This window comes from Rana temporaria, chromosome 3 (assembly GCF_905171775.1).
Source record: "Rana temporaria chromosome 3, aRanTem1.1, whole genome shotgun sequence".
Taxonomy (NCBI): Eukaryota; Metazoa; Chordata; class Amphibia; order Anura; family Ranidae; genus Rana; species Rana temporaria.
In genome coordinates, this window is record NC_053491.1 from 225367607 (window position 1) to 225380068 (window position 12462).

At 40.8% G+C, this 12462-nt stretch overlaps 1 protein-coding gene across 4 annotated transcripts in view; it reads right to left on the minus strand.

The window, feature by feature from the left end:
• The window catches only part of BRD8 (bromodomain containing 8), a 77356-nt gene that overhangs the window by 11810 nt on the left and 53084 nt on the right, over positions 1-12462 (minus strand). For all 4 annotated transcript variants that reach the window (XM_040344371.1, XM_040344369.1, XM_040344368.1 and 1 more), the window contains 4 exons: positions 8889-9026; positions 4226-4483; positions 3825-4006; positions 496-585 (listed from right to left, as the gene is read on the minus strand). In XM_040344371.1, coding sequence (XP_040200305.1) covers positions 496-585; positions 3825-4006; positions 4226-4483; positions 8889-9026 — 668 coding nt within the window. The remainder of the gene's footprint in view (positions 1-495; positions 586-3824; positions 4007-4225; positions 4484-8888; positions 9027-12462) is intronic.

Sequence of the window (12462 nt, forward strand, 5' to 3'; positions counted from 1 at the left end):
AGGTGTGTGCCTTTTCCAAATCATGAAAAAGTATAAGTGCCTGAGCTATGGTGTCTGCAATGAATAATCAAATATATTGATATAATTAAATTATTGATCAATGGGCTGCTGCTGACGTGTAAGGTAAAAAAAACCCTAGTGGTGATACAAAATAAATATACTCAGCGCTGCTCCTAAACATACAAATAAATCAATATGTAAACAATAATATATTAAGTGCTGTGCAAACACAAAAAGTGCAATCAAATAAAGTCCGTCAGTGCATAATACACGTGTACACTTCTACTTGTGAGGATATAAGTGCCACTCCGTGCTTCCCTCCTGGGTCCCCACTCACCAACAGTAAGCTTTAAATTTACAAGGTCTTTATCCTACATCAATGGTTGAGGTGTCTCCCTCCAAAATCAAGCTTTAAAAGTTCAACCTAAAGCATTTGCATACACTTAAAAAAGTGAATGTACAAAACAATATATCTTGCCTTCCCTCAAGAAATACCTGTGAGTAGCTATAATCTTCCATACAGGTGTTAACTTTTTTTTAAAAGACATTTCTTCTTCCTTGAATACTTTAGTGTTTACACGCAGTCTAAAAAAAAAGGATATGAACATAAGACTATATAAAAAATAATAGGATTCTATTTTATTAGCAAGATAGCCAAGTAACTAGAATTTTCAGTGGGAAAAATGAGCAATGCCAACCTACTCACCTCAGTATAGGTTTTCTTTTATTAGGTAGTGGGTACTTTTAACCTCTCCTGGCATAAATCCCAAGCATTACTTGTTGTTAGAATTCAATGTAAAAATGGTTACTCATGACCATTGCTGCATTAACCTTAAGCTTTAAACCCAAGTAACGCTCAGGGTTAATGCTAGGCATTCAAAATGGCAGAGTGGTGGAAGATCAGTGAACACTCATTCATGGATCTTCCTTCTCTGTTCTATGCTTAGAAGCACTCTAAGCATATCCAGGTTAGCACCTGGATACGACTGGTAGTAGCCAGTATAGGAGCAGATCAGGGACTATACATTTGATCAGCTCAGGCACAGTACAGATGAGAAATCAGGGGAACTTGCCATTGCAAAACACTACCACATAGAGGACATATCAACCTCTTGTTATGGTAATAATGTGAATGAAAAAAGAATACAATAAAAAAAAAGTAAGGATCCCACACCCTTGCCCCATGCTCATATGTAAACATGTGTATCCCCAGGACAAATGTGCATATGTAAATTTCAATTGTGTAAGACATATTGGGTATCACTGTGGATGCTGGAGTTAGAGGAATAATGCTAGTTCCATTGTTTATGAATAACTCTAAACTGCTGAGCTATAAAGGTTTTTAAAGCATTACCTGTTTGAGAACTGTAATTTTCTCACCATTTTGTGGATACATGCAAATTTAAGGCTAGACATATTTGGTACATATTTACTCCACACACTCTCATTTTTGAAATTTAGCAAAAAAATGGAAATTAGATTAGTTTGTATGCACTTTAATAATTTTTGTTAGTTCTTACTTCTTACTGAAAAATATCATCAACATTTGCAACTATTATCTTTTTATTGTACAGGTTCTCTGCTTTACAAAAATATATAATGTTTTAGGGGTTTAAGTCATTTTCAAGCACAATTTAACGTGTTGGAAAAAAAAAAAAAAAAAAAGATACTTTTTTTCCTTGTTTTCCAGGGTACAATGTATTACTAGGCAACTTAAACAGAACCTGTCCAAACTTAAAAAAAAAAAAAAACTGCAGGCGATAGCACAGAAAGTTTTTTTTAAGTTGGCATATTCTTAAGCTGGGTATATATTGTGACAGGAAGTAAGGTAAATCTGTGGGTGTTGTCACAGACGGGAGATACATTTCTGCCCTGTTTAGACAATACACCAATTATTATCGGGTGTCGGCTGCAGAAGTAGCCAGAAAGGTTTAAGGGCGTTGGAAAACTTCAGCTGTTCAGAATGAGGCAATTAAGGCCTTTATAAGTAATCCAGAGGATTACTACTGATTGCTGCATCCTGAGGCTTTCTGAGTGAAGGACTGCAGTGAGGTGAAATACTTCTGAAGAGGTGAGGTGCTATTGATTTTTCTGTGTGATAAAAATCAACAAGACTTTTGTTTTTCTGCTGTATGATCAGCAGTGTCTACCCAGCAGTAGGCTGTGCTAGACTCCATAGATAGGTTCCTGTGTGGTGAAGGTAGACGCCCCAAGTGGTCAGGGTTTATTTTATGTTTGATTTTGTTAATGCTGTTTTCAACCGTCTTCGACTGCCTTTCTGTATAAATTCAGTGTGTAGTGAACCCATCCAGGGGGTCACACACCCCACTCCCGAGCTAACCCCTTACAATATGTAACGAAAATTGGCCGATTCAGCAGGTGCAAGCCAAATTTTGTTCTGCGTACACCCGTCTGTTCAACAAAAGCGAGTAGTTAGACTATCTTCTGTCGAACGGTCCTACTGCAAAACTAGCATTTCAATCAGCGCATGCAGCCAATGGCTGCAGCGCTAATTTGTGTATTCTGATGGGGGGGGAGAATACATTAGAACAGCATGGGAGATCCCTGTATCAACACTGCTTGTGTTGATGTGTGGATCTGTGAGTTTTTCCAGACCAGAGCACAGAGCAGCCCCCTACCTCCTCTTCAGGAGTTCGCTGCCAGTGCTGTCAAAGCCATGTGCTATAGGTTTCCCCTCCAGCAGGTGTCCTCCTGGCTTGGCCACGCCTTCCACTCCCTCCTTACATGATTTTACTAACAGCAGCAAAAGCCTATGGCTCCAGTCTCTGCCTTGAGGGGGGTCAAGTAAGTGTTTGTAGGGGGTTATGCAGGGAATGCATTAAGGAAAAAGTACTGTCGGGCTTTAAAACAATTTTTATACATTGTCTTCTAATTTGTATGGTTAACATTTTCTTATGTTAGGATTGACAGAACACCATTGATAAGACACTTTCTTGATTGGGAGCCACTACAGAAATTTATAGCTCTAGTGCATGGGTCTTCAAACTACGGCCCTCCAGTTGTTCAGGAACTACAATTCCCATCATGCTCAGTCATGTCTGTGAATGTCATAGTTTTATAATGCCTCATGGGATTTGTAGTTCTGCAACATCTGGAGGGCCGTAGTTTGAAGATCCCTGCTCTAGAGACTATACAATGATTCAGAAGCTATATGCTGGACTACTTTAGTATGAATGAAGAACAGGAGCCCAGTAACTAGATCCCCAAATTTACAACTGTAAGAGCGGGGAAACGTTTTTAGCCCCTGCTGGGTTTCAAATTATGTCTCTGTCCCTACTGAAGCAATTTTTCTGCCAGAACCAAAATATTCTTTGTGTACCCATAAAGGAGATTTCTTATCCTTTTCTATCTGACACCTGTCACCTGGACAGGAAATGAGGAAAAGTCTTCCCTTTAGTGACAAAGACAAACAATAAAATCCTGGCAGTGGTTCTAAATCTAAATCTCCATTGCACTACTGGAAAATGTATTTTACTTATGTGTCCCTTTCTGCATACATTTATGCCCCACTTCCTGTTTTGTCTGGCACCTGTCAAACTGAAAGGGGGACATTTTCCCTCACTTTCGATTCTAACATCTGTCACTCTGAGAAATCTCCCAAATAGGTACACAGACAGTAAATTTACACACATGGCTGGTGATAGCCATTAATAGTTCTGCCTCAGACGATGTCTTGTTCATTTTGCTAGGTGTCCCACTAAGGATGAAAGAACCGAAAAAAAGAAGCCACAGACTATACTGCTACTGCACAATGAATGCGTTACAGGTCAGATCACATTGTGAAGAAGGGTTAAACCACTTACAATTTAAGAAGTGGAAGATTTTTGGGTATAACACATTTTGTCCTGTCATAAATGCAGATTTCATTTATACTGTTCAAAGTGGTAGAACCATGATCATTTTCCAACACAGACTTGCAATGCTGTGGGTGATCATCTTCTTTCATGTTTTCTGGGTCACTGCTTGCTTTATTGTCAGTTGGATCCTGATAAGTAAGAAAATCATTATGCATATTCTAAGAATGTAACACTGTGTACAAAAAATTAACAAACCGAATATATTACCAAAGTTACTAGTAAAGATGGGTTCTAAGTCAAATGTGCAAGGACATTTTTAATATAAAAAAATTTAAAATTCACCTTCAAACTTACTGGTTGCTATGAAGAAAGCAGCTCTTTCATATAATTGAATTTTGTTCTGTTACCTGTGAAGAGCTCACCAAAAACTCCTTTCTTACATCTGCTGTGTCCAAAGGCTGACTTTCACATGTCTTTTCTTCTTCACTCTTCCAGATACCATCGCAAATATGGGAGTCCATATTTTTCTCTAACTTTTTACCTGAGCCAAGTTCATTGTCTCTCTCAGTGAATTTCTCATTATGTGACTCAGATTGGGTTAGAGATTGGCAAACTTTTAAAACTTCTGTGCTTGTGGTAGATAAATCCAATTTAATATCTTTAGCCTAAAATTAAAATGTGAACACAATGTAAACAATACCTCAGAAAATAATGCCCCATATGTAAATGCCTTATAAGTCAGAAGTGCTCCAAAACAAGTTTTCACAAGTTCATCATTACAGAAAAAATAATACATGCACATATTTTTCCAGTAAAAAAATGTGCCTTTATTATCCCCCCCCAGAAGCCTGCAAAGCATAGCACCCATGATCAGTGGATCACAGGTGCAATGTCAGACTTCTTCAGGTGCATCCAGCTTTCTTGCTCATACCTCTGTATGGGCTTTCTGTTAGAAAGTTGTAGGAAGTGTCATCAGACTATGAGGCCACTCAACAGTGCCTTTTCAGTCTAATGAGAACTACCAGTCAATCTGCGCAATGGTCTGTACTTCCCAGGGATATATTTTGTCCCTTTTTAAAATATTGGCGCTACATTGGCTGTTCTCCAATCAGCTGGTTCCATTCCAGTCAGTAGACTGTCAGTAAAAATTAGGAACAATGGTCTGGCAATTACTTGACTGAGTTATATAAGGACCCTTGGGTGCAAGTCATCTGGTCAAGATGACTTATTAATGTTACATTTTCCAAGTCTATTTCTAATTCTGTCCCCTGTTAGCCATGAGGGTGCTTTCTGAGATGTGTCATGAGGATAAACACTGCAGTTTTGGTTACTGAAGCCCCCCGATCCCCTTGTGAAGACTGAGGAGAGGAATAAATACAATACCTTTGCCATCTCTCCATCCATAGTAACCAGATTCCCTTCATCATTCTTTATGGGGCCAATAAGGTCTGTCCACCCTCTTTTGTTGTTTATATACTTAAAACATTTCTTGGGATTTTTATGCTCTCCTCCGCTATGTGTCCTTCATGTTCTATCTTAGCCTCCCTAATTGCACCCCTACATTTCTTGTTGCATTCTTCGTAAAGTCTGAATGATGATCCCCCAGCCTTGTATTTCTTGAAGGCATTCTCCTTTGCTTTTATATGCATTTTTACATTGGAGTTAAGCCATCCTGGACTATTGTTCACTCTTTTAAAAAATTGTCCCAATGGGATGCACTGGCTAATGCCCTTATTTAATATGCTCTTAAAGCAAATCCATCTCTCCTCCGTGTTCTTTGTTCCTAAGATTTTATCCCAACTTCTAGCAAGGTTCGTAGTTTAGGGAAGTTGGCTCTTTTTAAATTCAGTGTCTTTGTATTCCCCTTATGTTTCCTATTTGTGTGATTTATACTGAAGCTAATTGACCTTTGGTCACTGTTTCCTAAATTGCCCTGTATTTCCACATCCATGATCAGGCCTGTATTGTTGGTAATCAGTAGGTCTAATTGCTGCTAATCCAGGTTAGGGGGCCTATAGCATACTCCCAGTATTATTTTCCCCTTAGTTTCATCCCTTTGGAGCTTTACCCATAAAGATTACACCTCCTCCCTAACTCCCTTAGTGATATCATCTCTCACATTAACTTGTACACTATTCTTGATATACAGACATACCCCTCCCACTATTTTACCCTCTCTATCCCTGCGATAAAGTGAGTACCCTTGAATGGTTGCCAGCCAATCAGAGTTGTTGAAGCAAGTCTCTGAAATTCCCACAAAATCAAAATCCTCCTTGTAAAACAGTATCTCTAGTTTTCCCATCTTGTCCGCCTTGCTCCTGGCATTGGTGAACATGCCATGTAGTTTAGACTGGTCGCATACTGTCCTCTTATTGGGTGTTCCAAGATTGCAAATAGGACTTGTTACTATACTTAACTTGGGTTTATGTGCTTTTGTCAACCTACCACTAATGCCCCCAATACTACTCTCTGAAATATGTTCCGCGCTGACTATCTCTACCTCTGGACCTTCCCCCGTCACCTAGTTTAAAAGTCCCTGTAACTTTTCGGCTATATTCACACCAGCAGATCCACACCCTCCTCATTTAGGTGCAGTCCGTCCCTTCTATAGAACTGGTGACAACTGAGAATTCAACCCAGTTCTCCAGGAACCCAAAACCCTCCTTACTACAACAGCTCCTCAGCCACTTGTTTATTTCCCTAATCTCCCTCTGCCATTCTGGTGTGGCTCGAGGTATCGGTAGTATTTCTGAGAATACTACCTTGGAGTTCCTTTTCCTCAATTCAGCTCCTAAGTCTCTAAAATAGTTCTTTAGGACACTCCATCTGCCTCTGACTTTGTCATTGGTGCCAACGTATACCATGACAGCCGGGTCTTCTCCAGCCCCTCCCACTAATCTGTCCACCAGATACATGATGTGCCGAACCGGAGCGCCCGGTAGACAGCATACAGTTCGGTGCTTCAGGTCTGTCACAGATTGCCCTCTCTGTCCTTCTAATAATTGAGTCCCCTACCACCAGAATCTGTATTTCCTCCCCCCACTCTCACTCGAGGAGTTCTTCCCTTGCAGCTAGGGGATTCCCTCAGCTCCAGCAGTGCTGATCCCTGACTGGTTTCACCAATGTCACTCATCTGTCATGAGATCAAAAGTTTCCTTAATATGTACAGACAGTAAGGATATCAGACACAGTTCTGTCCAGGAGAGAATCTCCAGGGCTAGAGAAGGATGCTTGATTGGGTCCCCCACCTTCTGATACATGCTGCGGTGTATCATTGCCTGAAATATAACTGCTATTTTCTCCTCTCTCCGGTACTTGGGGGATTGATTATTTAAATCCACCGCAAAAAACTTTGCAACCTTTTGGAATGGAGCAGGGTCCATGCCACTGCTGAAATTGCTGCCGTCGTTAGACCTAAAGTTGGCATAACCGGTCTCTTGGATATCTCTGTGATAGTCTTGGTCTTCCCGACCAAGGAGACTAATTTGCTAATCTTCTCTGTAATGAAGATCAATATCCTATTGTGCCTGTAACCTTGAACCAACTGCATAAGGAGACAGGCTCAGTTTGACTTCTCCACACTGACCGTTCTTCAGAATCTCTAAAAATGTTTGGAGCACTAGGTAGAGATCAAATCTTTACTTTTCTCTGTCCCTGAGAAGATAGAATAAGTGCCAAAATAAAGGCCAATTGGAAGGTGCGGGTAGGGATCCTGTAAGTCCAAAGAGACCATGAAACCCCCATTTAAATGGCAGGTTTTTAAATAAATGCTTTCAACACAAAATGTTGTGTATAAGAGGAAAGTTCAAATTTTCTTTCATTGTACATAAAAGAGAGAGATTTCTCTACCCCTAGCCTGGTATCACTTGTTTTATCTCTTTTGCTCACTTGGAAGTGGACCTCTCATCTTGGTGATGACCATTTTTTTGTGTTCTGTCCTTTACAGAAAAACATGTTTTTTGGTAGGAAAACTTGAACATTTAGGAAGAAACTGTATTCCTTTTATCTCCAAGGACCTGTCAAGTCTCTAAACCAGAACCACATCAAATCAAAAGTCACCTTCCCAGACTTTGAGCCATATTGCCTTTTTAGCTGAAATTATCGGGGCTTCTGCTCTTGCTGTGGCCTTAATTAATTCAACCTGGACTTGAACAGGTGCTGTGCCAGATGAGAGGAGCATGTGGCAGGAAAAGTATTCCATAAGCCGCACATCGCTGCAAGTCCTCTGTAAACGAGCATGTGGAAGTCTCAGCCAGGGCTACAACCAGGCCATGCCACCAATGCGTTTTTCTATGCCCCCGGAACTTAAGCAAAGATTCTGTTTTTCTGTCAATCTGACCTAAATGAGGCCAGAATCCTCAAATTATTGATCTGTTCAGATATGCCCTCAAATGGCGGAACCAAATCTTTTCCATCCTCTAAAACTGAAACTGGGATGTCAAAGTGTATTGTATGAAAAATTAAAGGCCTAGGCTCTGTGTCCCTAGTTTATTAACATGTTAACATATAGGGGGTCTTAGGTCTGAGATAACTGATCTTAAGAAGTAAAAAGTCTGACTGAAGAAATCTCATCCTGCCTAGTCTCTATCTTTGAGAAGCAGCAGGGTCACCTTGTTGTTTAAGCCACCTACCAGAAGTGCATTAGCTTCCACCACGTAACTCTGGACACAATGTTAATTCACCCATTCTTACACCGAACTGCTGATCGGGGAGCACCATACCACCCCAAGGGTGGTCAAGACACGCTACTATATTCCCCTCACCACTGCCCATAGGCGAGAAGAACTATGCAAAGCAGATCCAGCAAGCCCACCAGAGTTGACCCCAACACTTCACATGGGAGGTCCAGCTTAGCAGAAAGAGAAACTGTCAAGTAGGAAGGCAAGATACAGCACTGAGTCTGAGACCTGACTAAACTGATGGGGGCTGATGACCACAATCACCAGACCCTGGGAAACAACAAAACAAATGCAAATGATACCGAGGACAAGGGGCTAAGGGGGTAAGGGCCTTTAACCTCTCTTTGGTTTGTTTCAGTGTACTGCATATTCCCAAAGAAACATATTTAACCTGTCCTTCTGCACTTGATAGCTCTTTGAAGCCAAGGCAACTTATTCTCAGTTTTAGGAGTTCGTGCTGATCTGGACTTGTGTTAAGCTCACATATGGCTGGGAATCTGTTTATTGTCTGTTGTTCAGAGAAAGGAGTCTGTTAAAAAACAAAAACATTTAGGAAGACCTTTTAGTTCACTCTTATTTTGTTAAATTTTACAAGATAAAGAGACATACAGTTAGAACATTGTCCAGTACAAGCTATAGGTTAGATGTTCAAAACAATAACAGGGAGGGATAAGGTGATAAAGAGGGGTAGTGGGGAATCCTGCCATGACTAAACATTAAATGAATGTTTGGCCATGACAGAAAATAACTAATAACACATTATTCTGTAAGTAGCTCCTTGGAACTGTTGGTAATGATGAAACACCATCCATGTGGCACAAGTAAATGTTTGGAGATCCAATTTATTGTATTCTGTGGAAATTAGGTGTTCACGATGCACAACTGCATCCAATTTCATATACATGGCCCCTTTGATATACACTAGTGTCAATGAATAACTACTCTCCAAGCTGTAAGAAAATGACTCAAGATATATTTCCTAATAGCTTTAATTGTGCCAGGAATGTTCGACAGAAAAGTGGTTGTTGGAATATTTGGTATCTTAGTATCTGTCACCCTAGCATAGATTTGTAAGATGTAAGTCCAAAATTGTTTAATAGAAGCACATTTCCACCAGATGTGAATCATATTACCAACCACAGCATGGCATCACCAACATTCATCTGGAACAGAGGGAAATAATGCATGAAGGATAGCCAGGCACCAATAACAGCAAGTAAGAATTGTCTAATTTTGCTCTTATGCCTTGATTGCCATAGATAGTTTATGAGAGAGGCTGAAGGCCTTATCCCTGTCTTCCGGACCTATGTTCCATTCTCACATTATTGTGTACTTAGATGAACCTGATGCATCAGAATATTCTAAAGTTCCAAGAATATGTGTAGGGGCAGAAAGCTGTACAATAATTATTTTAAAGGCGGTAAGTGGTGACATCAGTTTAGTCTTGTCTGGGAAGAATTGTACAACATTTTACAAAATTTGTGAACTTTTGGTGGGCAAATCAATTAGCACTTCTCTTCTCTCTGTGGCATGTTGAGTGTCATATTGCAATGTTTGCACCACCCTTAGATGGGATGTTTTAGTCCATACCTCCAAATAGGGATCAGCCGAACACCCCCGATTCGGTTCGCAACAAAACAGGTAAAAATTTGTTCGAACACTGTTAACCACTTCAGCCCCGGACCATATTGCTGGTCAAAGACCAGGCCACTTTTTGCTATTTGGCACTGCGTCGCTTTAACTGACAATTGCGCGGTCGTACGACGTGGCTCCCAAACAAAATTGGCGTCCTTTTTTTCCCACAAACATAACTTTATTTTGGTGGTATTTGATCACCTGTGCGGTTTTTAGTTTTTGCGCTATAAACAAAAGTAGAGCAACAATTTCGAAAAAAAATATTTTTTTACTTTTTGCTGTAATAAATGTCCCCCAAAAATATAAAAAAAATTCCCTCAGTTTAGGCCGATACGCATTCTTGTACATATTTTTCGTAAAAAAAAAAATTGCAATAAGCGTTTATTGGTTGGTTTGCGCAAAAGTTATAGCGTTTACAAAATAGGGGATAGTTTTAAGGCATTTTTAGTAATATTTTTTTTTTACCAGTAATGGCGGCGATCAACACATTTTTATCGGTACTGCGACATTATGGCGGACACTTCAGACACTTTTGACACATTTTTGGGACCATTGACATTTTCTCAGCAAAAAAGGCTATAAAAATGCATTGTTTACTGTGGAAATGACAATTGCAGGGGGCGCTGAAGGGGTTAAGTGTGACCTCATATGTGTTTCTAACTGTAGGGGGGCAGAGCTGGACGTGTGACATCATTGATCGCCTTTCCCTATATCAGGGAACAGACGATCAATGACAGCACCACAACGAAGAACAGGGAAGGTGCGTTTACACACACCTCTCCCCGTTCTTCAGCTCCGGGGACCGATCGTGGGACTCCGGCGGCGATCGGGTCCGCGGGTCCCACGACTTTGGACCGGGTCGCGAGCCCGCGACCCACGGCTAGGCATTTAACAATCATGTACAGGTACGTGACAGTGCCCAGGCGGGCCTTAAGTGGTTAACCACTTCCGTACCGGCCCATAGTCATATGACATCCACAGGGGATCTTCCATCCCAGGTGGACGTCATATGACGTCCTGGGCTTTGTGAGGGGATATCTGAATAATGCCTGCAGCTAGAGGCATTATTCATATAACATTGTTTGCCGGCAGCGATTCTGCGCACCATAAGAACAATCATAGCGGCAGTTGCGCCAATTGATCATTCTTATAGACGGTGGGAGGGGACATCCCCCCTCCTGCCGCCATCCGGTGCTTCTCCGGGCTCTCCCGTGCCATCGGTGGCCCGGAGAATAAATTGTCCAGCGCCGGATGGGAAGCATAGAGATGACTGGTGACCAGATGGTCACCAGTCATCTCTATGACCGTCGGAGGCCCGGGTGATGAGGTCACGCCCGGGTACCTTGAAGTAAACAAAGCCGCAATTGCGGCTAGTAAGCATGAGATCAGTGATTTTTTTTTTTCACAATCTCTCCTCCAGGCTGGAAAGCATGAGATGTGGGGTCTTATTGACCCTGCATCTCTCCATAAAGAGGACCTGTCACACACTATTCCTATTACAAGGAATGTTTACAAAATGTAAAAAAAAGTGTAAAAAAAAAAATAGTTAAAATAAAAAATGTATAATTTTTTTTTTTTTTTTTTAAACGCCCCTGTCCCTGGTAGCTTGTGCTCAGAAGCAAACACACACACGTAAGTCCCGTCCACGTATGTAAACGCTGTTCAAACCACATATGTGAGGTATCACCGTGTGCGTTAGAGCGTGTGCAACAATTCTAGCACTAGACCTCCTCTGTAACTCTAAACTGGTAACCTGTAAAATTTTTCAAAGCTTCGCCTATAGAATATTTTAAGCAACGAAGTTTGGCGCCATTCCATGAGTGTGCGCAATTTTAAAGTGTGACATGTTGTTAGGTATCTATTTACTCGGCGTAACATCATCTTTCATATTTTACAAAAAAAATTAGGCTAACTTTACTGTTTCGTTATTTCTTAATTCATTAAACCATTTTTTTTCCAAATAAAAGGCGTTTGAAAAATTATTGCGCAAATACCGTGCAAGAGAAATAGTTGCAATAACCGCAATTTTATTCCATAGGGTGTCTGCTAAAAAAACATATATAAAGTTTGGGAGTTGTAATTTTCTAGCAAAAGAATGAGGATTTGTACATGTAGGAGAGAAGTGCCAGAATAGGTCCAGTATGGAGGTGGGTATAAAAGCCCTGTATTGAAGTGGTTAAAAAGAAAAAAAGAAATCCAACGATGCGATGCAATCCATTCTCGAGCGATACGGAGAAAAAAAAAGCTGATTCGATTCCGCTGCTACGAATGATACCGCTTCTATTGGAGGTGTCCGGCCGAATGACACGCGACCCGTTTACCCAGTGACG